General features: G+C 40.7%; 1 protein-coding gene across 2 annotated transcripts; it reads right to left on the minus strand.

Moving 5' to 3' along the window:
- Positions 1-4,107: 4,107 nt before the first annotated feature.
- On the minus strand, positions 4,108-26,346 carry SRI (sorcin). Of its 2 annotated transcripts, none has more exons than XM_070787960.1 (8): positions 26,326-26,346; positions 16,052-16,135; positions 13,956-14,025; positions 8,573-8,616; positions 7,615-7,762; positions 7,263-7,376; positions 5,972-6,030; positions 4,108-4,311 (listed from the first exon to the last, which is right to left on the minus strand). In XM_070787960.1, the coding sequence occupies exons 1-8, from the start codon at positions 26,329-26,331 to the stop codon at positions 4,285-4,287; spliced, it is 552 nt and encodes a 183-aa protein (XP_070644061.1). In that variant the 5' UTR covers positions 26,332-26,346; the 3' UTR covers positions 4,108-4,284. The 2 variants fall into 2 exon arrangements, with proteins under 2 accessions (XP_070644061.1, XP_019814444.1); XM_019958885.2 differs by lacking the exon at positions 26,326-26,346 and adding an exon at positions 17,040-17,197.
- Between the last annotated feature and the right edge of the window lie 1,387 nt (positions 26,347-27,733).

Consider the following 27,733-nt stretch of genomic DNA (forward strand, 5'->3'; position numbering starts at 1 on the left):
TGATGACTCCCTTTAATCCTGTTTTTCTCCCAGTCACTGTTTCTCTTGCAGAAGCCTTTGTTGGGATACTTTTGGCGGTTCTTTCTTTTCTGTTTCATGGTGTCCTCGAATAGACCATCTGCATGGGGAGAAATACCATGATCCCTTAGTGGAGTCTGAATGGTTACTTTGTTGGGCAATTATCTTGGAGTCTTCTCTATTTATCCTCCTGCCTTATTTCAGGAACACTTTCTCCCTCAGCCTAGTAAGGATCCATTTACTGTATTCTGTGCTAGAGCCCGGGCAGTGATGCTTATTTAACGAGCTCACTTGTGTCAGACTGCATCCTGGGTGGGTTCAGTTAAGGTGCAGGAATTCACTGCCTATAAGAGTCTTCCACCAGCCTTTCATAGTCTCTTGAGCAGCCCTTCACGCACCAGTCTCTACCCTGGCAGTTGCAGTTTCCTTGCCTTCAGCTCCTAGTCTGTGGGGGGAAAAGCAGTTATAAGTAGTCAAAGTGCTGTTTTGTTTTTTAAATGCTTTTAATTGGAGGATAATTGCTTTACAATGTTGTGTTGGTTTCTGCTGTACAGCAACATGAATCAGCTATAAATATACATTTATTCCCTTCCTTTCATCCCACCCCACAAAGTACTGTTTTAATGTGAGAAAACCAGAAGTCATTGACTAAGTGTTTGTATATTTATTATGAGACTAAAAAAAGGTATGGTGACTGCATATAGCCCCATTTCTTTCACTTAAATATTTTGTTGTTCAGTCGTGTCTGATTCTTTGCGACCCTATGGTCTGCAGCACACCAGGCTTCCCTGTCCTTCACTATCTCTGGAGTTTGCACAAATTCATGTCCATAAATATTTTAGGCATATAATAATCCATTAAGATAAACATGGAAACAGTAACACACTCAGCCAAGCAAAGTCTAGCTCAGAGATAGCAGAGGTTTTTGCTCACATGTCATGTCATGGACTGATGGCACCGCCCAGAACATCACACTAAAGTGGAGCCTAGACTCTTCTTTGGCTCAGCAGGAGTGAAAGCTGTGATTAATGAAATGTGACTGCTGTGGTGCAAATCTATGCCAGCTGTCGCCAGGGACGAACAGGGCTCCTGCAGCCACATTGGTGTGGAAGTGCTCAGAAAGAGCTGTAAGTACTCAATCATCACAAATCTCTTGATACACCAGGATAAAGCTCTCATCTCCAATATTAAATCTTGGGGTGATTTTAGAAACTTAATCAATTCTCCATATGAGTGAAGTATTCAAGTTTGAGCTCACAGCCTCATTATGCTCCAACTAGATGCTCTAAGAAAAATAGGCTAAAAACAGTTTTGAAGAAGGCAGCGAGGCTGCACTGGATGTGTGGATCTAATGAGTGAAACAGAACCCTACATAAAACAGAAATAAGGCAACACAGGATTGACTTGTAATGAAGAGTGTGGCTTTAACTGTAGGACTAGAATAGATACATCAAATTTGTCAAGGGGAAGGAAACTTTCTGTGGGACATACTGAAGACCAGGCTGTATGCTTTGAAGTTAGAAGTGGAGGAGATAAGGAGACTTGCTCTATCAGTAATTTAAAACTGAATTGAGTATTCCAGAGAGACACAGTTTTATAATACTTTAGGTCTTACCCCAAAGCAGACTCAGAACCATGACTGATGCAGCACACCCCGGGACCTACCAAAGCAGGATGGTTCAAATCTGGTACATGGCCTCTGGAGAGAAAGGGCCTTCTTCCTTACCACCTCAGTCACCTAGGAAATGACCACTGCCTTAAACCAGGATTTCCAGAGGATCCCGATGAGTGTGAAGCAAACAGGCGCTGGGACTCTGAAGGTGAGTTCCCTGCCTCCCGGGCCTCCATCCATTCTTTTCTAGACAGCTCAGGCTCAGCCAGGCTTTGTGACCTTACAGCTTACAGTATATCTGGAATGAAACCTAGGTTCCCCATGAAATTAGTATAAAGCAGGCTGACTATTCTGAGATGTAGCCTGGGTGTGATTACATGACAGAAATACATAAGTTAGAGTTTAATAGATATTTGTTAAATGTGTTTATATATATATATATAGAGAGAGAGAGCACGGTATGTGAAAAAGTAATTAGTGGGATGAGGCTAATGATGATTAGAAAATCTTTTATTTTTTCATCCATTGACAATTGATCATCTGAATGGTAATTCTCTAAACTGAGAGCTGAACTGCTGGCAGGGAGACTAACTTGTTTTGTCTGTTAGACTCTTGCTAGAAAGAATAAACCAGTCCACCTTTAAATTTAAGAAACACAAAGGTTTTGATGCTTATTATGCCAACACTTTTTCACATTCATTTCATATTCAACTACTTCATGAGGTAAGTACTACGTTGTTTCCAAAAATGGGGAAATTAAGGCTCTGAGATGATCGAAAATGATCAAACCACCTATCTAGTAAGAGGCATAGCCAGCATTAGAATTCAGATCTTACTTAAAAGCACATGACTTAAAATTAAAAAAAAAAAAGTTTACTATTAATATAAATGTAATATCAATACTTGCTGCTGCTGCTAAGTCGCTTCAGTCATGTCTGACGCTATGCGACCCCATAGACGGCAGACCATCAGGCTCCCCCATCCCTGGGATTCTCCAGGCCAGAACACTGGAGTGGGTTGCCATTTCCTTCTCCAATGCATCAAAGTGAAAAGTGAAAGTGAAGTCGCTCAGCCATATCGGACTCTTAGAGACCCCATGGACTGCAGCCTACCAGGCTCCTCCGTCCATGGGACTTCCCAGGCAAGAGTACTGGAGTGGGGTGCCATTGCCTTAATATTTGGAAAAGTAGTAGGAAGAAGGAAAATGAACTCATGATTCTGATTTCCAGGGGAAGTCACATCAACATTTTCATATACTCTTTCCAGTCTTTCTAATGTGTGAATTGTTAAATATGTGTGAACACATGGCGTATCAAAATAGATGTATCACTGTTTTAAAAATTAGCATCTTCTGATTGTAAAAGCTAAGTGCACGCATTATAGAAAACCTGGCAAATACTGACATGCACTAAAGGAATTAAAGTCACCTAGAATCCCATTAGCCAAAAAATCCCCACAATTAATATTTTCATATATTCTTTTAGTCTCTTTCTATCAGTTTTTTTTTTAACATAGTTAAATATGTGGCTCATAATGTACAAGATTTTTAACTATAGTTATGGGCTTCCCTGGTAGCTCAGCTGGTAAAGAATCCGCCTGAAATGCAGAAGACCCTGGATTGATTCCTGGGTTGGGAGGATCCCCTGGAGAAGGGATGGGCTACCCACTCCAGTGTTCTTGGGCTTCTCTGGTGGCTCAAACGGTAAAGAATCTGCCTGCAAAGGGGGAGACCCAAGTTCAATCCCTGGGTTGGGAAGATCCCCTGGAGGAGGGCATGGCAACCCAGTCCAGGATTCTTGTCTGGAGAATCCCCATGGACAGAGGAGCCTGGTGGGCTGCAGTCCATGGGGTTGCAGAGTTGGACATGACTGAGCGACCAAGTACAGTACAGAACACAGGTCTGCATGGATAATGACAAGGCGGAGGTTAGTGACAGATAGTATTTGCCACTTACATTATTCAACAGGGTTTTTTTGGCCACATGGCTTGGTTTCCAACCAGGAGTTGAACCTGTGCCCCCTTCAGTGGAATCATGGAGTCCTAACCCTGATTAGGACTTTTCCTAGCCAGGATATTCCCTTCAACAGCTTTGTAAGTGTGTCTATTCATAGAGCCATCAAAGTATCTATAATCCTTAAAGCCTGTGTTAAGTTTCTACCAAGGAGAATCCTGATATGGATCACCAGGTTTTTTGTGGGTTTTTTTTGGTATCCAAGTGGGTATAAACCATTTACATAAGAATACTCCACGTATAAAGCTTTCACTCTGATGTAAAAGCCCTTCTAAAAAAGGGGAGACAACAGTTGTAGTCTGATGAAAAGGTTTTAGTATCTTACAATGAAAAATACATCATGTGCCTTAAACAACTGGCACACCTGAATTTACATAAAAGAGGCTTAACAAGAAAATGAGGCTTGACTGACAGTGGCTCAAGGAAGTTCTAAATGGTGTTTAACAGACTGGATCTTATGATAGTATCATCTCAAAGCATTTATTATCAAAACAAAAACTTCAGTTATACATAAAGTAATAAACCTTTACAAGAGCTGTTAAGGAAAAGTGGCTGTGTAAGTCTGCACACAATTGCTGAGGGCAAAGAGCAAAGGAGAACTCCAGTCGGAATGTGGATTATGTTCATACAGCTTGCTCCTGATTTAAACACTCATGACACATTGGATGAACTGCAAGAGAGAAACCAGTGTTACACTGCAGACCCCAGAACATGGAATACACCCCTGCTTATTTTTACGCAGCTTCCATTTTCGTACTCATTTAAACTGTGAGTTAAAAAAAAATAGTTTTAAAAATAAGAGTAAATGATGGATGGAAAGGTTCATTTCTTGAAGCACCCTGATATGAAATCCAGAGGGTTTCCTCACATCAAACCTTCTTATAGGAAGCTGATGCTACCTTAATGCATAAAGAATTATTTAAATTCCAAATTAATATCTCACTCTAAATGTGATCATGATCAAAGGCACCTACTCACAATATAAATAACAGTGGAATTTATACTGTTCTGGCCCATGGGAACTTCAGAGCTGCAGTCTCACCCCACTATTCTACCAGACTGCCTTTAAAATAGTTTATTCCTTTAAAATCTGCTGAATTAAAATATTCATGTGTGTCAGTATATGGACAGAAACTGTTCAGAAAAGCGTGACAAAAACAGAATCTCTGGTCCTTCTCCAGTAATTCAGAAACCTGAGTGTGCAAGCACCAGTTCTTTGCTGTGAAGTTTGCTTCACTATCAAACACACAGCAATAATTTCTGCTCCTGTTCTCAGTTTTCTTTGGCTTTCTTCCCCCACCAGCGAGGCCCTAGACACTGCTAATTCCTACAGCATTCCTGCAAGGACCAGCTGACGCTCCCTCTTTCAGGGAAAAGGGAACTTGGTCAGGACATTCAGATAGACGTCCTTTAAGTGGCCCCGCGAGAGGCCGTAGCCTGTGCACTTTCCACCCCACAGGCTGCCTCTCCATCCTTGGAAATAAAGCGGGACTGTTACCTGAGAAGTTAATGCACACTGAGGGAATACACCTTTAAGCAAAAGAAGTAAATATATTTACGCAACAGCCTTTTAAAAGTGTACTCGTAACTGCAGCTGCTGCTAAACCGAAAATATGTGCATGTTCGTATTTTGAAATGGAGAAACCTTTTAGTTATCACAGTGATGTCCATTCTAAAAGTGGTTTATCAATGGCTGAACAAAAACTGGAGATGCACCCAAACATCTCCCCACCTGTGCTGTGTCTATCCAACCAAGGCCAACAAAGATAGCACGTGGTTATGCTCACACTGGTTATGTGTCTGTATCCTGACGCATTTAGTGTGGCTGTACAGTAAATACAGTTTTAAATTATGACTTAAGTTTGTGCCTTTTGTCCTCAATGAAGAACACAAATGTGCCAAGTGCAGCTTCGATCCATGCAAGTTATTTCTCAATGACAGAGGTGATTTATGTAAAGGAGACAAAAGTAGATGTAACATCTGCGTGGTAGTGTTTTTCAAGGACATTTCTTATTGAAATCTCACAACAGTCTAGTGAAGACAGCATTATTATTCTTTCCTCAAATAGTCTCTGAGCAATGAAAAACCTGCCTAAGTGATCCAGCCAATCAGTGAGAAAAGCTGGGCCTTGACCTCGGTTGTTTAATGCAACAAACAGTGGTCAATGGATAAGACAAATAAATGACATTAATAAATTTTGGATGGTGACTCCTGATCATGTAAGCCTTAACTGCTCTGGGATCCTTAAGATGCTCTAAAGAGCCAGCTTCAAAGGGATGCCCAATTGCTGTACATCTCTTTTACTCAGTTACGAATTTACTCAGACTTACATCATCATATGGGAAATTCACTACACCTTGCTGAGCAGTATCCCGTCTTCGAAAGCTGTCTGTAAAACCCAACAGTAAAATTTATTAGCTTTTTTAGAACATCTGAAATCATAATAGTTAATTGTTAGCACTGAGTTTCAAATGTAGTAACAAATTGTATAACCAACCAACAGAGACAAAAGGCCAAAGCAAAGAAGTCAACTGTAGCAATATGAATAAATTTAATATGCAGCCAAGTAACACAGCAAGCAGAAGTTGGCCAACTGTCTTTCCCAACCTGGAGTTGGAAGAAAAGGCCTTATCCCAAAGTCAGTAAAAGCTGCACAACTTCTGAGGCCATTCCTTAATTGTGATGGAAGTACAGAATTTCAGACTTTTTAACAAAGATATGTTAAGAAACAGATGCTTCTCCAGTGGCTCAGCCATAACCACCTGCAATGCAGGAGATGCAGGTTTGATCCCCGGGTTGGGAAGAACCCCTGGAGGAGGGAATGGCAACCCACTCCAGTTTTCTTGCCTGGAGAATCCCACGGACAGAGAAGCCTAGTAGACTACAGTCCATAGCGTCACAAAGAGTTAGACATGACTGAGTGCACACACACAGATGGATGGTGTCCTTAATATGACAAACAGCTATGATCAAGTACTCCATCCATTTGAGCTTTGTCCTACTAAGTGAAAAGGATTTACTTAGAAAAAAAAAGAATCTGCCCTCAAATTTGTCAGGATGCAAAAAAATTATAAAACCATACATTAAAAAGGGTAAAAGAACTAAAGAAAGGAATGGAACAGGAAAAAACATACAAAGGAAAGAAAAAGAGGAGAGAGAAAAGTAGAGATTACTGATACAGCCTCATTTGAGAAGGACATCTGAAACACAGACCACCACTTTAAATTACTCTCCAACAGGAGTAATTAGGAAGGAGGGCTACTGATGGGTAATTTCACTTTTTTCAAGTAGTTCACGTTCTAGGGAGAAATCACAGAATACTGCTCATACTCTAACCAAAAATTTCCCAATTAGTTTGGTACACTTATGTTATAGAACACTAAAGTAAAGTTTAGTTAGGATTTCTTTCTTCCCTCCTGAGCCGCTCAGCTCTCCAGGTCTTAGTTCCCTGACCAAGGCTTAAACCCAGGTCCTGGCAGTAAAAGCACCGTCCTAACCACTGGACTGCCAGGGAATTTAGTTAGGATCATTTTAACAGCAGGTTACTTAATATGTGGGAAAAATTTCTGAGGAAACAGAATTATTTGCCAGGCCTGCTAATAGCAATCTCAAAGCACACACCTGTTAGAGCTCGCAGCTTGACACAACAGGCGATGTAATCATCGAAGGTGATCTTTCCATTGGTACTGTATCGTTTTGCAATTGAATTCACAGCCTGGGGACTCAACCTAAATCCTGAAAGGAAGAAAAAGCATCCAGCAAAAAAAGAAAAAGAAAAAAAATTCCAATTTCAAGGATTAAAAGAAAAACATTAAAAATAATTTTAAGCCCAATTTTTTAGGAGAGGGCTCATTTAAATTATGGATAGGTGCTATTTCTATAAATAGAAACATAGTACTTAGTTTTATAAATTAAACAAAAAAACAAAACCAAAAAGCTACTAGTGAACAGAGATGGAATCAGTCATACCCACCCATTGTTGTCAGGGCCTTCTGCAATTCTTGGGGATCCACTGTTCCACTCCTATCACTGTCGAAACTGATAAAGTGTTGTCTCCAGCCATTCAGTACAGCCCAGAGTTCTTTAAATTCATTGAAACCCATTGTGCCTGACATGTCTCTCTGAACTGTAATCAAGGATTAGAGCATCTTTATTTTGCAACATTTTCTAATGATTAAATCAAAGATCAAGGATAAGGGAATTTAATGTTCTTTCTGCTGAAAAAAAAAAGTACATTCTTTTGGGCATGACAGGACAAAAAGATACTCTTTTTGTATATATTTTATTTTTATGATATAAAAATAAAGGCCTATGGAGAAAAAGCTCTGAGTACGTATTTTCCGTGAGGGAAAGAGATCATCTATACGCGTGACTACAAGGAAATTAAAAGGCCATGTGAGCTACCGGTAACAACCAAAGTGGTCTGCACTTTCCGGGTGGTCCAGGCTATGCTGCTTACCCTTCTGTCCAGGGTCCTCTTTAGCCCTGATATTCCCAAGGCAAGGCCTTCCAGACCCACTGTTTTCACTTTTGGAAAATGAGGTGGGATGAAGGCACCATACCATCAGCAGTAACTAAACTAGTCCAACAACCATGATACGAAAAATCCCATTGCTTGAAGGTCAGTGTGACTCATGCAGGGTAATCAATGTCACAGCAAAAAAGCTGCCTTGACTGCTCTGGTTTCTATACTTGTTTGTTTATGATGCTTCCTCAAATTCTTAAATAACAAATGTTCTGCTTATTAAACTTCCTTCCTTTTGCACACCAAGTGACATCTTAAAAGCTAATGATTTTGGAAAACTTTTCTGTGGTCATTTTTCACTTTGTGTTTACTGAATATTAGTTCTTAGACAAATTCCTTCAAGGTTTTTTTTTTTTTTTTTAATTCAGAAAAAAATACTCTAGACTGCCATCAAGGTAAAGGATACATCCAGCATTGAAACCATAAGCCGGCAAGTCTCCAGGTTAAAAGCTGTTAAATCAAGAAAAGCACATACATATTAATATGATTTCAAAAATTCACATTATGTTGGATACATTCAAAGTAATAGGAATGTGATTATTTATACACTTTTATTCTTACATGCTGCTCAATTTATGTAAAACTAAATTCATGGAGCTTTGAAGTAGGCTTATTTTCTAGATAGAACTTCCAGAACCCAAATTTGATTTTAAAAAATTTAATAGAAATCTTTTTTTAAAAAAAAGTATGGCCTAGGAGGGAGGAGGGTTCAGGATGGGGAGCACATGTATACCTGTGACGGATTCATTTTGAGATTTGGCAAAACTAATACAATTATGTAAAGTTTAAAAATAAAATAAAATTAAAAAAAAAAGTATGGCCTAGTACTGTTAATATTTTTAGGTGTGATTCATGGCTTTTAAGTTGGGGGATAAAAGTGTTCTTATCTTTAAGAAAAATATGCACTGAAGTTATCAGTAGGTAGAATAATGTTAAGAGATCTGGAATCTGCTTTAAAAGAAAATGGGTAGGTTTATAGATAAAACAAGAAGAGCAACACATTGATAACTGTTGATGCTGACGGATGGGTACGGAGGAGTTCACTGTATAATTATCTGTATTTTTGCATGCTGCTGCTGCATCACTTCAGTCGTGTCCGACTTTGTGCGACCCCATAGACAGCAGCCCGCCAGGGTTCCCCGTCTCTGGGATTCTCCAGGCAAGAACACTGGAGTGGGTTGCCATTTCCTTCTCCAATGCATGAAAGTGAAAAGTGAAAGTGAAGTTGCTCAGTCGTGTCCGACTCTTAGCGACCCCATGGACTGCAGCCTACCAGGCTCTTCCGTCCATGGGATTTTCCAGGCAAAAGTACTGGAGTGGGGTGCCATTGCCTTCTCTGAGGCTTACAGTTTCCTATAACATAGTTTATAAAAGGTATTATACTCTTTTTCGCCTTTGAAACTGTTATATAGTGAGTTCAATCCACCATAATGAACCACAATGTATTATATCCACCACAGTGAATGGGTGGATCCAGTTGCTTTGTTCCTACGCACAGTTGACTTTAGTTGGTTTTGCTAGCTCTGTGTAGATCATTTGTTTCTCTTTCTTTTCCCTTTAATGTCAGACATTGAATGGTCACCTCCTCCCCCAAATTGCCTATGGCCTCTTTTTATAGACAATAAATATGCTTGCTAGAATTGTGAGTCAAAGGAGAGCATTCTGGGCTAAGACCGGATGACCCACTCAGTGAAAGCCATTGTTCAGAAGCCTTTTCAGTTTACTCAGGGCTCAAGGGTGATCTGAGGGTATTTCCACGCCTCACTTAGACAACCAAACTAGAACACACTTGTTGGTTTATGGCCTAATAGTACTCTACCTGAGTAGCAACAAATTAAAAATAAAGAATTCCTTGCGTCTTACCAAGACTGAGGGAGTAGTCTTAGGTTCAAAGAAGCTGTAAAGCTAGGAGGAGGAAGGGACAAGGCTCATGTGGGCAAGGCCAGCATGAATTCCACAAGGCTGTTGACATGTACACAGAGTTAACATTATTTACCGCTGTTACCAGCTTCATTTGAATCTTTAACCAAAGTGAACTTAAAACACTAGGCTAACTCTTATTGCTGTAATGTTTCCAAATGTTACAAACTACAGGTTTCCTACTTTTAATAGATTCATGTGTTTGGCATAGCTTAGAACCCTGAAACAAAAGGTTGGAGACTGTTTCTGTTTTGGTCCCTTAATCTCCATCTGATCCACAGAGATAATTCTTGGAGGTGAGAAAAGGCAACACTTTTTTTTAACACTTTAAAAAGAGTTGCTTGATTCTTTGTTGTGTTTTTAAGTTGTGTGGAGGTATGAAGTCTCTCTAGTCTAGACCAGAGGTTTTCAATCCTGAGCACTTACAAGAATCACCCAAAAGCTTTAAAAGACCCTGATATCTGGGCTATACTACAGAACAATAATTATTAATTTTTTAGCTTTACTAAGATATGATTGGCATACAACATTGTGTAAGTTTAAGGTGTACAATGTAATGGTTTGATGAATGTATATAATGACTGTAAGGTTAATTACCATATGTATCACCTCACATAGCTACCTTTGATGCATGTGGTGAGAACTTTTAAGATCTACTCTCTTAACAACTTTTGTTAAAGTATAGTTAGCATCACCACAGAACGATTAGATCAGAATCTGACCATGGGAATCAGGCATTAGTTTAAATGGACACTTCTGATTTACACTGATAATTAGAAGTAATGTATAATCCCTTAGGTAAATACCAATCTTTCTTAAGTCAAAATACAAATAAGGGTATATATGTATTTTTTTTTTCCATTTTAGGAAGTCTCCCATACTCATTAATTCATCAAATGCCTATTAAGTACTCCTGGTGTGCAGGGCTCAGGATACCAGGGACACTGGAGGTAACAACTGTGAAACTGGATCCTGCCCTGGCTGACCGTTTGAAGTCTTGTGCACAGGGTGGTGGTGGTTTAGTTGCTAAGTCATGTCCGACTCTTGCCACCCCATGAACTGTAGCCTGCCAGGGTCCTCTGTCCATGGGATTCTCCAGACAAGAATACTGGAGTGGGCTGCCATTTCCTACAGGGTAGAAGAGGGTAAGCCATAATGGAGACACCAAAAACTACCAGATCTTGAAGTGTGAGAGGCTCCTTCATGTTGAAACAAAGACTTGATAGAAGAGGTAACATTTAAGCCAAGTTGTGAATGACAGGAAAGATTTGGGATATCTGGAGACAGTCATGTAAAGCCGGGGACCTGCACAAGCAAGGAAAGAAGCAGTGAAGTCCAGACAGGCAAAGAAGCGGGGAGAAAGTGTTGGGGGAGCTGGGCATCGGGGACTCAATTCCTAATAAGCTGTCTAACTTCTGTTTTATATGGGCACCATGGAGCTACTCAGGATTTTTAAGAGGAAGAGAGTGACAGGTTAGAGTTCTTTGTTAGAACAGAAATCTGGTCTGAGAAGGGAGGGACTGAGATGGGCAGGAACAAAGGAGAAAATTCACTATTCTGGGCAGGCAGTTCTGATGAGTTAGAACACTGACATCTTATTAGTTTGGGTGAGAAGAACTCCTGTTCATTTCTCTTTTTTCTCCAGAAAGAGTTTTTACTAATGCTAATCCTATTTTAAATAATGCCAATTTAAATAATTTAAATAATGCTAACCCTATTTTAAATAATTTCAAAGAGCAACTTCCCTCATCAACACCTCCTCTATGCGTGACTGCTCCCTCTTAACCTGGTTAGGATACCATGCACTGTGTGTGCTCAGTCGTGTTCTTCTTTTTGTGGCCTCGTGGACTGTAGCCTGCCAGGCTCCTCTGTCTATGGCATTTTCCAGGCAAGAAAAGAAGATGCCATAGGTTTTACTGTCTCCCACGTCCCCATCTGTGCTTTTTGGTTTGGAAGCTGGGTTGAAAAAGACCAATGGCTACATAACTTCTCCATTACAACACTCACTCTGACACTCACAAACAGGATGGTTTTGTGGGTCATTACAGTCTCATGGAGAAGGAAATGGCAACCCACTCCAGTATTCTTGCCTGGGAAATCGTATGGACACAGAAGCCTGGCGGGTTCAGTCCACAGGATCACAAATGGTCGGACACGACTGAAGCAACGTAGCATGCAGGCACAGCCTTCATAACGAGATGACAGCAAGCAGATTAATCACACAGTTCAGGTGATAGGTATGTCCTTTCGGTAACCCGGTGATCTAAGGTCATTACTAAATGTGGCTTTCTCAAAGGAAATTTCTAAAGGGACTGCTCTACAGGAATACACTGCCCACTTTGTTAGATTTTAAAACTGGCCACACCTCTTCCACCGAGCAGAAGTAGAGTAATAGTCTGTATTGTGACATAGCTAATTTGTGGAAACCCTGCTATTAGATCTCCTTTGTTCACCAGCCCCAACTGCTTGAGGTTAATAATTTAAATGTACTACCTACAATAGTGTAAAAAAAACAAAACAATCCCTAATGGAGAAAAGGGCTTCTTTTGTGTAGGACCAGTAGGACCAGAGTAAATAACAGAAATCCAAAAGGTTTCTATTTTAATTCCCACAACTAGGAAATAGTGATTGGATACTAAATTCATAAAACAAAGGATAATAAAAATGGATATGCTGATAGTTTAAAAAAGAGAAACACATAGTAACTATGCCCTGTCAAACAGTCAAAAATGGCCACTACAGGTCCACAGGTGTGAATTCTAGTTTGTGGGTTTTTTGTTTGTTTGCTTGTCTGTTTTTTGGCCATGCTGAACGGCTTGTGGAATCTTATTTCCCCAAACAGGGATTGAACCTGGGTCTATCGCAGTGAAAGCCTGGATCCCTAATCACCAGACTGTCAGGAAATCCCCTAGTTCGAATGTTTTAATTCACAACTTACCAAGAAGTTGAGGCTTTAATTTGATATTCTGTCTCAATTAACAGCAGGCAAAGAAGGTGGTAGGTCATGCATATCAGCCAAGACGCTGTTCTATCATGGTAAAGATATGATTTGAAGGGAAGCATGTGGTATGTGTGGGATAATGAGAAGGCCCCTGCCAGGAATGAGCATTCTGGTAAGAGTTCCCTCTCTGCAGCTCGTGCAGAATTCAAAAGGAAGGAAGTGGGTATAAGCACAGGGGGAAGTCTATGAGGAACTAGGGGGCAGCGGGAAGAAGGACTAGTATAAAGAGTTTAGAAATTAGGAAGGGTACGTCTTACTTAGCCTGATGTAGAAAGAGCAAAGAGCTGGGAGATGTCAAGGTGAGCATTCATGCTGCCAGGAGCTGAGAGCAGGAGTGTATACCTGGCTCCTTGAGGACTAGGGCTGGGGGACTGGGCACTTGTGAAAAGGGAGGGTAGGACCAACTACTCAGAACTAGGGATGCAGAACAGGTCACCCTGGGACCAGGTGCCAAGCACCGGCCACCGAAAGCCCTAAGTGACACCACGTTTGAGCCAGAATAAGCTCCTGGCAAACAGGGAGCAGCAAATGTTAGCTCCTATCATTAATGACACCTGACCTGGAGGATTTCATTTCAGCACCTTACCTCGTTTTCTGAGGAGGAGGCCACATGTCTTATTGGTGTGAATGGTTCCAGACACCCGGAACCCAGATCCAAGACACCCACTAAACTGGTGGGTAGTGTGGGATGATTCAGTAAGAACTATCTTCAAACGAGCATTTTGAAATACAAAAGAAATAAATCCAGCTTCTGAAATTCTTAACTTTGCCATTTCAGAAACTCTCAGATTTCTTGAAGGCTTTAATAATCACAAGTGACATCTGAAACACAAGAGATTTCCGAGACACTTTGGGGCTGCTAACTCACGTTTGTATCCTCCAGCAATGCCCGACTGTGTCAGGCATCTTTGCAGTTCATCAGCATCTATTTGTCCATCCTTTTGGAAAAAAAAAAAAAAAACAGGAAAAGGATTTACAGGAGTGACTTGTACCTTCCAGTTCTTTGTTTACATTCAGCATTCAGTATACCATTAATAATAAAGAAAATGAATATTATCACGCATGAGACTTTAATAGATGCCTTTCAAAAGTAGGCATTCTTTTTCTTCACTCTACTTCCCCAAACAATAAGTTACAGAAAGAAAGGAAACTGTTCAAGGTTCTCCCACAAATGGATAATTAAGGACATATACCAAAAATACCTTTCTTAGTACCTAGGTAAAGTGGGTATTCAATTTCAGGCTTTATTTGCAACAATCATTACATAAGAATTACCAAGTCTGAAAGCTGCTTACACCTATGCTTTGGTATTACCAATATCTTTTTGTCATTTCCTATAGATTCCTGAATTGACTTGGCATAACTTCTAAAGTATAAGGTTACTCTTCTTAATAAAACAGTAAGATGAATTCAGTGAGACATATTTTTAAACATATGAATACAACTAGCTCCTATCCTTAACTACTCTCACTCTGAACTAGGAAACTGCCAAAGTAAGCAATTTAAAATACAATTATTTATGTATTTCATTAGAAGTTCTATTACTTGTCCTAGCTTTTTTTTTTTCTGTTGAGGGGGTGGAGGGCTGGGTACAGAGATGACATCAGTAAATGAAAAGTTTGGTTCCCACAAAAAGCAGCCTCTGTGATCGCCTTTGCTTAGAATATGATGAATGTTTTTTCAGATCACAATTATACCTGGAAGACAAGTTCTCCATGCCTATTCACTGGCTGACCTAGGTCAGAACTAGAAACACGTTAAAAATTTTAAAATAAAATGCCTAAATCCTCAAGTTCATGACTATTATACAATCTAGATGACAGGCAGGATCAATAATGTGAAAGACGATGGACATGCTGCTGCAGACCAGGGCTGCTGAAAGCTAAGCAGCTGGGGTCACTTTCATGGCTCCTGGTACCGGCGATCTAAGAATGCAGAGACTTGAGCTTTGCCGTGTCTTGTGGTTTCAAAGATACTGATCACTAACAGGTGAAGCAGATACTTAAGGGGAAGCTCTTTCCGTTTTAGACTCAATTTTCCATTCAGTTTCTCAAACTGTATTTCTTCCAGTGCTGTTCTAAAAGGTGGTCACACGTTTTTATCCCATAATAGACTACAGGCATTTTCACATTAAGACTGTGCTATTTCTAGCTTTTGATTAAAAGAAAGCTAGGTTGAATTCATAAGCACAAACGTCCTCTTTGAACATGTTGGATTATAACAGCAGTATGGTATATACAGTGACTTGGTAGCTGAGGAAAAAGGCCTCCTCCAAGATGAACTACCACTTGTCACACAACTAGAATGTAAAGTGAAAGGTCTTGGGGTGTTGACCTTAATTCTCTCTCTGGGTCAATAGATCACAACACCTAACAAGGACATGGAAGGGCTGACCTAGTAATAGCATCAAAGAAAAAATAAACTGACCACAAGATTAACTTCCTGATAGCAAGAAGAAAGTACCTTTCTTATTTTGAAGCTAGTGGGTTTTTACCTGAAGTACCCATTTTCTAAGGGGGTAATTAACAGTCAAACTCAATGCAAAGAAAATGTCCCTCAGAATCTGGCTACAGAATTACTGGTACTACATGATTCGACCTGGAATTTCTTCTCTGGAAATTCACTGTCTGGACCCTGACAATTCACAGTTCTAAAGACATCTTTCTACCTTACGTATCTTCAAAGCATATTTATACTAGCTTATTGTGTTCAATCTGACCCTAATTCAATCACAAGTTTAGTTCTGAATTGAACATAAGCATGGGTAACACGTTGTCCAAGTTTGTTCTGAATATTCAAAAATAAATAACTGCCCATTAACTTCCTTCTCTCTCTCTCTTTTTTCTTGAGCAGAAGCAAAGGAATTCTTTTCCAGAGGAATAGTCGTGTTTCCGTGTGACTGTAACAAAGGTTAATACAAATGTACACTCTGAAATTCCTTTAATGTTAAAGGGAAGAGCTAACCTGTCCAGCTACAGCAGCAAAGTAACCATACAGCGGATCCTGAGTTTGCCCGGGAAACGCAGGCCCTCCGGGAGCCCCTCCGTACTGTAAGACAAGGAACAAACGCATCAATCCGATGACCAAGTTTTATTCTTTCACCATAGAGTGCCTTGTGCAAAGTCAGGTTCACTGTCAGTCGTTTGCTCCTCTCCCCCCCACCTCCCTTAACTCTCTACGTAAAATCACTCCTCCCCTTTCTCCCATTCTCACCCCAGTTATAATTTAAAAACCCGCAGCTAGGATCAAAATTAGTTGTCTTGACAATGACATCAGCATAAATGAAGTAACCTCTGCAAATCCCCATTAACCTGCAGTTTACTGAGATGAATGCAACCTGGCCATGCAACTTACCAGCAGGGCTCAGAATTGTCTTACATATTTTCCCCTAGCGTTTATGGTATTTTTAAAGCGTTCGGAGACAGGTGTAGCCTCGGGAGGGTGAGGTGTGTCACGGCTAGGGAATATTCTTTTTAGGAAATAGTTCCCAAAAGGATGCCCGTCCCAGACTCAGGGCCAGGCTGCCTTCCTCCCGGAAGTCTCTGACTCTAGCGGACTTCCCCTGACTTTCCCCGTTTTTCTCAATTTAGGAGAGAGAAGTGGATCGCAGGACCATTCTAGATTAAAATGGCTGTTGCTCTTAGGGAAGGCGAAGCTGAAGGCAACACCCCAGTTGCACGATTTCACGCCGCGGATCCGGGAGGCACAGGGTGGGCTTCTTGGGTCAAACCTACGCGCGTCCCGGCCCCAAGCAGCAACCCAGGGGGAAGAAGGGACAGAAGGAAGGAGGTCGCCGGAGACCGAGGCCGGCCGGCGGGGGCGCTGGGCGACGCAGCGGGCAGGGCGGGGGCGCCTGGGAGCCGCCCCGGCCGAGATGCCCCGTGTGGCTTCTCGGAGCCCCGGGCGTCCAGGGATCGAGCCCAGGCCACGAGCCCGCGCGAGCAGTACTCACCCCGCCTGCGTAGTAGCCGCCGCCGGCGCCAGGATGCCCGGGATACGCCATGCTGCACTCTGCGCCGCAGCCCAGCACCTCCCGCCTCCCCGCCTGCCCGCGGGGACCGCCCAGGGCCGCACCACCCGGGGCCGCGGGGTACGCGCCTGAGGTTGCCGCCCGCGCCAGGCTCCGCTCCCGGCCTCCGCCCCTTCCTGCCCTCCGCCCGGTCTTTGGTGTTTTCTCTTTTCAGGCCCTGAAGAACCCGAGGTCTGGTAAGTGACTTCACACGCGGGATGCAATTCACACCTGGGATTCTCCTCCCTTCAAAACGAATGGCACGTTCCAACACCAACCCGTTTCGCCGGGTGTTCTTTTTCTCTTCCTGTTCGAGCATCTTCTGCTACGTTTTGTATTTTAAACAAATTTATTGGACAGGCCTACGGGGCTGGAAGCAAAGTGTGGTATTGGGGGAAGGGGCCAAATGCCTTAGGGCAGCTCTGAGATGCTCTCAGGGAAAGGAGACGTCGGAAAACCAAGCTGCGAAAGTGTCTTTGGACATCAGCAGTGAATTTCAGGACCTGAGCGCGTTTGGAGCGTCGGTTTGCGGTTGACCATTTCACTCAACAATAACGGTGTGTTTCCTTCCTAGGCGACACGGTCATCTCAAGGTTAAGCTGGATGTGACTCGGATATGAACTGAAGAGGACAGCAGGCACTTACTGGGCAGGGCAGCCTCGGCCGGATTGTTCTTATAAGTTGAGTTGTTCCAATTATCTGGATGATTCAGGCAAAACAATCCCGTCTCCAAAATCACCCAGCTACTTTTTATGCAAGAAAAGTTTAGTGCAGGCAAAGAGTGTGTTGGTGAAAAAACACACTTGTCAGGAAGGTAAGAGAGCTGGATCTTGGAGTGTCACTCAGGTGATTCAGGAAACAGTTTTCTTTACATCACAGCTTTGTTTTTCACCCAGTTTAACAGTTGGAAGCAATTCAGACGTGAGATTTTCTGGTTTGGTTTTGTTTCATGCAATTTCTATCACGCAGAATTCTTTGAATTTTCAACAATTTCTTATTGTTTTAAGAAATGTAACAATAAGCAAGATTCACAGTATTTGCTATGGAGGTTGCACAGAAAAATTGAATGAGTCATCGACATTTAACAAATATTGGAGCGCCTGCTGTGTGTGGGACAGGACTTGCTCATGTGGTGGACTGGGTTCTCACTAGGGTCATTGTTTTCCTCTCATGTATAAACTTCCCTCTCGAGTTCTCCTTTTGGATCCCACAAACCTCAAAATGAAAGTCCTGAATTGTGAGAAAAATTCTAGTATTTCCTGTTGTCCTATATAAAATCAACTATACATTACTTGCTTTGTGTTTGATTCAGGAAGTTGATTCCTATTTTCAAGTACCACAGTCATTGTCAAGGTAGATTAGAGATATGAGTCCTTTGGCCTATATGGAAGGTTTTATTTTTTCCCTAGTATTTTTGTTGTAGTAAAAACACAACCTGAAATCTTCCTGCCCGAGTGTACAGTGCACTATTGTTAAAAGCATCCACAGTGCCGCAGAGCAGATCTCCAAAACTTTTCCTCTCACATGACTGAAGATCTCTACCAGTAAACAACTCTCCATTTCCTCTTCAGAGGCCCTGGCAACCACCATTCTACTTTCAGTTTCTATGAGTTTGACTATTTTAAATGCCTCATATAAGTAGAATTATGCAGTATTTGTCTTCTTGTAATTGACTTAGCATAGTGTACTTGAAATTCAACCACATTGCAGAATATGATAGGATATCCTTTTTTAAGGCAGGATAACAACACATTGTGTGATATATGCCACATTGAAAAACATTCATGTATAGATAGACATTTGGGTTGCTGCCACATCTTGGTTATTGGTGAATAATATTGCTGTGAATATGGGTGCAGATATCTCTTTGAGATTCTGTTCGCACTTTTTTTTGGATATATATCTAGAAGTAGGGTTGCTAGATCATATGGTCATTCTACTTTTAATTTTTTGAGGAAACTCCACACTGTTTTCATGGCAGCCTCACCATTTCTAGTTCCCACTAATAATGTGCAGGATTTCCAATTTCTCCACATACTTGCCAACACTTATTGTCTATTTTTTTTTTCTTTTTATAATGATAGCCATCTTGGCAGATATGAGGTGATATCTCGTGGTTTTGATTTGCATTTCCCTGGTAATTAGTGACACTGAGCATTTTTTCATATACCTGCTATGCATTTGTATATCTTCTTTGTTAAAATTTTAGAGAATAACTTCTTGTCAGATATATGTCTTGCAAATATTTTCTCTTGTTCTGTGAGTTGCCTTTTCATTCTGTTGTTTCTTTGCGGTGCAGAACCTTTTTAATCCTACTTATTTATTTAGTTTGTGTTGCTTGTGCTTTTGCTGTCATAGCCATGAAATCAATGTCAAGGCTAATGTCATAAAGCTTTTCCCTTAAGTTTTCTTTTAAGAATTTTACAGTTTTAGATCCTATATTTAAGTCTTTATTCCATTTTGATTTTTGTGTTGATTGTTGTGTATGGTGTGAAATAGGGTCCAATAATCACTTTTTTGCATGTAAGCGTCCAATTTTCCCCAGTGGCTCAGTGGTTTAAAAAAAAAAAAAAAATGAATCCACCTGCAATGCAGGAGATGTGCAGGAGACGTGGGTTCAATCCCTGGATCAAGAAGATCCACTGGAGAAGGAAACGGCAACCCACTCCAGTGTTCCCGCCTGGGAAATCCCAGAGCAGAGGAGCCTGGTGGGCTGTAGTCCATGGGGTCACAAAGAGTCAACTGAGCACCCACACATGCACTAATCCAGTTTTAATAGGACCATTTGTTGAAGAGGTCATCCTTTTTCCATTGTGTACTTTTGGCATTCTTGTCCAAGATCAGTTGACCATATATGCATGGATTTATTTCTGGGCTCTATTCTGTTCCTTAGTCTCTGTTTTGAAGTCTATTTCTTCCAACTGTAAGGAATAGATGATGAGGGCTGAACTCAAAGGTGAGTGTAAACTTCTCTAAGACTCAAGTTTGAAAGAAAAATATAGCATAAAAAATATTTGTTAAGAATGCAGAACTAGTTTTGTGGATAAGCATCTATGCTCATTGTTATTTCAGTTGTCTTTAATACCTTCCTACTGCCCCTTGAATGTAATTGGAGGGCTACAAATAAATTCTCACAGTTGTTGCTAACTAACTGGTATGCTGCTGCTGCTTTAGTTTATGAAAAAAGTTGTGACAGCGAATAGTAACAGACCCATCAGATCAGATCAGATCAGATCAGTCGCTCAGTCGTGTCCGACTCTTTGCGACCCCATGAATCGCAGCACGCCAAGCCTCCCTGTCCAACGCCAACTCCCGGAGTTCACTGAGACTCAGGTCCATCAAGTCAGTGATGCCATCCAGCCATCTCATCCTCTGTCGTCCCCTTCTCCTCCAGCCCCCAATCCCTCCCAGCATCAGAGTCTTTTCCAATGAGTCAACTCTTCGCATGAGGTGGCCAAAGTACTGGAGTTTCAGCTTTAGCATCATTCCTTCCAAAGAAATCCCAGGGCTGATCTCCTTCAGAATGGACTGGTTGGATCTCCTTGCAGTCCCAGGGACTCTCAAGAGTCTTCTCCAACACCACAGTTCAAAAGCATCAATTCTTCGGCGCTCAGCCTTCTTCACAGTCCAACTCTAACATCCATACATGACCACAGGAAAAACCATAGCCTTGACTAGATGAACCTTTGTTGGCAAAGTAATGTCTCTGCTTTTGAACATGCTATCTAGGTTGGTCATAACTTTCCTTCCAAGGAGTAAGCGTCTTTTAATTTCATGGCTGCAGTCACCATCTGTAGTGATTTTGGAGTCCAGAAAAATAAAGTCTGACACTGTTTCCACTGTTTCCCCACCTATTTCCCATGAAGAGATGGGATCGGATGCCATGATCTTTGTTTTCTGAATGTTGAGCTTTAAGTCAACTTTTTCACTCTCCACTCTCACTTTCATCAAGAGGCTTTTTAGTTCCTCTTCACTTTCTGCCATAAGGGAGGTGTCATCTGCATATCTGAGGTTATTGATATTTCTCCCGGCAATCTTGATTCCAGCTTGTGTTTCTTCCAGTCCAGTGTTTCTCATGATGTACTCTGTATAGAAGTTAAATAAACAGGGTGACAATATACAGCCTTGACGAACTCCTTTTCCTATTTGGAACCAGTCTGTTGTTCCATGTCCAGTTCTGACTGTTGCTTCCTGTCCTGCATACAAATTTCTCAAGAGGCAGGTCAAGTGGTCTGGTATTCCCATCTCTTTCAGAATTTCCCACAGTTTATTGTGATCCACACAGTCAAAGGCTTTGGCATAGTCAATAAAGCAGAAATAGATGTTTTTCTGGAACTCTCTTGCTTTTTCCATGATCCAGCAGATGTTGGCAATTTGATCTCTGGTTCCTCTGCCTTTTCTAAAACCAGCTTGAACATCAGGAAGTTCACGGTTCATATATTGCTGTGAGAATTTTGAGCATTACTTTACTATGGTACTTAATATGCACCAGACCCTCTTCTAAGCACTTTATACATTTGTTTGACCCTCATAAAAGCCTCATTATCCATTGGTTAGCATACAAAGGAGATGGGAGAACTTGGGCAAGTGGAAGGCAGCGAGAGCTGAACTCTGCGGCTGTCTGGCTCCCGGTGTCTGTGCCCCATGTCAGGGGGCAGCGAACTTTGTAAAGGACCAGGAAGTATATAGGTTTTATGGGCTCTACAGTCTCTGTGGCAACTACTCAGTTCTGCTCCTGTACCATGCAGGCATCCAATACACAAATAAATGGCTGTGGCTTTGTTCCAGTACGACTGTACTTATGGACACCAAAGTTTGTGTCTCATAATTTTCATATGTCAAGAAATACTATTCTTTATTTTAGTTTTTCAATTATTAGGTCCTAGGTGTATAAAAGCAGGAAGTGGGGTAGATTTGTCCCTTGTGTAGGAGTTGCCAACCACTGTTGCAGACCCCTCCAGGATTCTGGTTTATGACTCTGGGAGAATAGCGCTTTAACAAATGATTTCAGGGTGAAGTTAATGGATAATGGTAGCTGAATCACCCTGAGGAATGCTGACCTCTCTGGGGTAGGATCCTATGTATAGAGTTCTCAGACTCTTCCCCAATGCCCAATAAGCTGGTCAAAAGGAACACTGTGAAACTGACTTACTGGTTTCAGTCCTGCCCTGTATAGTAGTAGCCAGAGGGTGTGCCCGTGATGACAAAGCTGGATGCAAAGGTAGCTTTTAAATGTTACTCATGTAGCATGGGTTCCTTTAATCATGTCTGAGTATTGTCAAGCCTGAAAACATTCAGGAAAAACTACAGACTCAGTAGGAATTCTATAAGAATAGAGAATTTTGCCTGAATACAGGCAATTTACTTTTATGGTTTTGATATTCATTCCAGTGGAAGCAGTGAAGGTAGAGAGTGAGAGAAAAGAGCAGCTGTACTGGATTCTTTGTATGTGCCAAGTGTTGTTCTGGGTACTTCCTTATAGATGCATTTCAAGAAAATCACCTTGGAAAAGAGATGCAATTGCCCACATTTTATAGATGAGGGAATTGAGGCATAGGTAACTTTCCCAAGGTTACAGACCAGCTCTTGAGCCCAGCTGATTTACTTAACTCTAAAGCATTGGTGTCTAAAATGTAAACAAACTACAAAGATACTAAACCAAGCTTACATTTTCCCCCGCATTGTACTGATTCTTGAGGAATTTGGGCAGAAGAGGAACTGCCAAAAAAAGAATTTAGGTGTATAAAACCCTGCAGAGTTTATAAGTATCAGCCTTCGGCAAGACCACACAAATCATCAAAGACGTAATCTAGAGAAGCCATTCCTTGCCATTCCTTGGGTCTGTTTTAATTTTGAACAAAATAAAAACCCCAGTGGGATAAGAACTCATCTTATTCCTGTGCCTTCAAATCACAGAGCTCTAGATACAGACAATAAAATCCTCACATAATTTAAAGAAACTCAGCAACAGAGTATCTGAGCTGTATAGTTAGCAGAGGGATTCCTAACTGGTTTGGACAGTCTGGGGAGCTAGAATACTGTGCTATTTGTCCTAACAATTTGCTAAGTCCTAGAAAAAGACTGTGGGAGTTATTCAGCCATACCACAATGATTGAGGGTCCTGGCAGTAGCTTGGGTCAGAGAGCACACTGTAGGAGGTTTACATTTATTAATTATTTTTTAAATTGAAGTATAGTTGATTTACAATATGGTGCTGGTTGCTAGTTTCTGGTATAGAGCAAAGTGATTGTGTTATATGTATACACACATATACACATATATATGTGCTTCCCTGGTGGCTCAGTGGTATAGAATCCACCTGCCAATGCAGGAGACATGAATTTGATCCCTGGGTCAGGAAAATCCCCTGGAGAAGGAAATGGCAACCTACCCCAGTATTCTTGCCTGGGAAATTCCATGGACAGAGGAGCCTGGTGGTCTATAGTCCATGGGGTTGCAAAAAAGTCTGATACAACTTAGCGACTGAACAACAAATATACATACACACACACACACACACACACACACACACATATAAAATTTACCCTGATGGTTTATTACAAGAAATTTAGTATGGTTCCCTGTGCCATACAGTAGGACCTTGTTTATCTATTTTATATATAGTTGTTTGTATGTGCTAATCCAAAACTCCTGATTTATCTCACCCCCCATATTTCCCCTTTGGTAAAAAAATAAAATAAAATAAAGTTTGTTTTCTAAGCTATAAGTTTGTTTTCTAAATCTGTGAGTCTGTTTTGTAAATAAGTTCCTTTGTATCATATTTTAGATTCTACATATAAATGATATCATATGACATTTGTCTGTCTCTGTCTGACTTACTTCACTGAATATGATAAGCTCTAGGTGCATCCATGTTGCTGCAAATGGCATTATTTTGTTCTTTTTGATGGCTCAGTATAGGAGGTTTTAGACTCTGGATCAGAGTCATTTGGGGAAGTCATTGGAATCACAGAAACATTTGTAATCAGCTTCCCCAACCTTGTTGTTTTACAGATGAGGAAAGAGAAGGTACATGGCTCAAGCTCTTGAAGGCCTTGCCTAGCCTGATTTAAAAATTTGGCTCTTCCAATTAAAATTGTGAATTGATCTGAATATACTTCTCATAGAGGGTCTTGTTCTTTTGTGGTGTACTCTCCCCAGTCATCTATATTCCTACTTGGAAGACAAAAGGCACATGGATACTTTCTGTCCCTGAAGAAAAGTTAATATAAAGTACTGCATATGACATCCAGAAATGTCTCAGTCAGAGAAGTGCTGGAAGGAGTCCTCTAGCTAAGTAACTGCCATTGTTTTGCCATTTCCTACAGTTGAGTTAATCACAGGTCTAACATATCAGGAAGAAGTGAGCAATAACCTTTTCCGGATTAAGGTCTCAGCTTTTGTTTAACTCTTAATCTGCATCTGTCACTTCATGATTTGAAAAATCATGCCTTAGAACTCAGATCTCCAAGTTTGTGGGAAAATGATTGTTGGTAGCAACATCATAAAGTAGTGGAGCTGTATTCCCAGGTGGAAAATCACTTACGTTCAGTTCCCTGAGGATGAGTGTTCCTAAGAACGGTGGACTCATATATTACTCGGTGTCCTCAACTCTTAAAGACATTGTGTTCTAGAAGCTGGGTATTTGCAACTTGGGATGTATTTTCCTATAGAAGTCATTTTGTGACTGGTTCCTAGGCAAGCCCCTCAAAAGTTCTTCATAACCCTCAATATTTTTTCTGAAAAGAACCAGTCCTGGGGCCAGGGCAGAGCAAGGCAGGGGGTGGGGAGCTCTCACTCCGGCTTGTTTTCTGCCCAGTTATCCTTCCAGTCCTGATGTTACTAAGTCTACCCAGAACCAGGCAGGGGTAGAGGGTAGAGTCTCCATCAGCTCTATTAGTATGGAGGTGGCACTGGTAGGGAGGAAAAACAGAAGAAAATTTCAAACTAGAGCTCTGGAGGAGGAAGAATGACCCGTTTTGACTCCCAGGCACCCAGGTGGAGAAGCTACTTCCAGAAAGCCAAACTAGTATGAAGCCTATACATAAATCAGTTATGATAATATTTAAATTGAGGATTTCTTAATTAAAAGTAAAATAAACTCTTACTTTATATATATATATATATATATATATATATATATTTTTTTTTTTTTTTCTCAGAAAGTAACTTGCCTGTTTTCATATCATGGGAAATCAATGGCAAATCTGAAAAAGGAATCTGGGTGAATTAATTCTCATGCCTGTATTTTGCTGATAAAACACAAATTGTGATACTACTATTATGGTAAGCAAAGGATCAGTGCTCTTACACACTGAGAAGCATCAGTTTGTCAAGTATCTGTGGCTTCTTCCCAGGTGGCTCAATGGTAAAGAATCTGCCTGCTACTGCAGGAGCTGAAAGAAATGCAGGTTCAATCCTTGAGTGGGGAAGATCCCTTGAAAGAGGAAGAAATGGCAACCCACTCCAGTATTCTTGCAGGGATAATCCCATGGATGGAGGAACCTGGAAGCTACAGTCAATGGGGTTGTAAAGAGTTGGATACGACTGAGTGACTGAGCATGTATACACGAGTGTCTAAGACTCTGTATGGAAAAATCAATCTAATTATCTCAGTCTAAAACATATTATCAGAAGTGCTACATGTATCTTAGCATCAATTCATGACATTCTTTGATGAATCTACTAGAATTACTGTTCTATGAAGCAACTTCTACTGTTTTCATTTTATTAAAACGGGAGAAATAACTTTAACTTAGACCCAATTTTCTCAGAGCAAAAAAAAAAAAAAAAAAAAAAGCTTTTCTCTTGGTAAATTAGGGAAATTTGGGAGAACTAAATTCTCTTGAAAGCCAAAGCTGCATATAACTTAATATTCTATTAGTCTATGCTAATATTCTCAATGGAGAAATCCAATTGTCATTTCTGTATACCTTTAAAAATCTCGATTGAGAACACATTTTTCTATTTAAAAATAATTTCGTATACTATATTTGTTCATTTCTGTGCTTCATTCTTAAATCTTAGTTCCCAAAGAGCATTTAGATGATATTTTATAAAAATTTTAGCTCCCCAGGAGTGTTTAGATATTTTATAAACTTGGCATATTCTCAGCCAAAAACAATGAGTTAATAGAATTTCATAGATTAGGAACTTCCATATTTTTTTTAATCAGTAGAATTAGAATGTTGTGTTACAGAACTAACCTCACATACATATCTCTACTTACCTGCATCTTGATGTGAGGTCTTAGATGCAGAAACTCGTGATTCTTAGAGGAGCATATCCTTGCTGGATGGTCAAAGAGAATGATCAGGAAGTATAAATTGTACAAGCAGATTCATCACATTGCCCTCTTGATCCTTGGCAATCAGTAACCAACAATAAACATATTCGACAATGTAGGCAGTTTTCCCTTTGGCCCCAGAGAGGTCCTCTATGAAACAGGTGTGTTTCAGTATTAGAAAATATTACCTTAGCTAAGGCAGATAGGAGTCAACAGCAACAGTATACATAGCCCAGTGTTTGAGAATCATTGCCCCCATCAGAGACTTCCAAAGACTCAGAGCTGTGTATTGCATCAGCAATGTGTGGGAGTTGGCCAAAGAGAGCCAATCTTCAGGAATTTTTCCAGACCATTGTTAAACACTGCCAATATTATAAGTTAAAAATTTTAGCTTACTGAAAACAAAGCTATTAAATAATCCCAATGCATCACTTAATTATTTTTCTATACTTAAACTATGTAATGGGGGTAAGGTTGGACATTAATTTCCAACTGCAGGCTTGATCATATTTTGTCCATTAGTAGCTTGAAATAGGCCATGGGGGGAATATTTACTCCATGGATATCAACTTATACTTACAAATAAGAGATTGGTTTATTGTTTTATTGTTTATCTATTCTAAACTTGGGAGTCAGCAGGTTGGAGAAAATTTCATGTGTTAACTGTAAGTCTGGAGTAGACATGCAACAAAACAAAACACCAATCTCTAATTTGTGTGTGTGTGTGTGTGTGTGTGTGTGTGTGTAGTCGGCTGTGTCTGACTCTTTGAGACCTCATGGACTGTAGCCCACCAGGCTTCTCTGTCCATGGAGTTTTCCAGGCAAGAGTACTGGAGTGGGTTGCTATTTCCTTCTCTAGTGAATCTTCCCAAACCAGGGACTGAACCTGTGTTTCCTGCATTAGCAGGCAGATTCTTTACCACTGAGCCACCAGGGAAGCCCATTTTGAGGGTGATTGTTTAACAGTAAATCATATATCTGAACTGGCAATCATTTATTGAGAAAGTGTTATTGCAACTTTGTCCATCATTGTCCATTTCAATCACAAGTTTCCTATGGATAAAAGAATCTTGTAAAACTAACAAAAACATTCTTTGAGAATCAAGTGGCTGTATGAAATTGACAATAAAATGTACTATATATTGCATTATTATTTATAAATTGTATGCTGCACATCCTTTATATCATCAGTAAGTGAAAGTGAAGTCGCTCAGTCGTGTCCGACTCTTTGCAACCCCATGGACTGTAGCCTACCAGGCTCCTTTGTCCATGGGGTTTTTCAGGCAATAGTACTGGAGTGGATTGCCATTTCCTTCTCCAGGGGATCTTCCTGACCCAGGGATCGAACCCA

Source organism: Bos indicus, chromosome 4 (genome assembly GCF_029378745.1).
Source record: "Bos indicus isolate NIAB-ARS_2022 breed Sahiwal x Tharparkar chromosome 4, NIAB-ARS_B.indTharparkar_mat_pri_1.0, whole genome shotgun sequence".
Lineage (NCBI taxonomy): Eukaryota > Metazoa > Chordata > Mammalia > Artiodactyla > Bovidae > Bos > Bos indicus.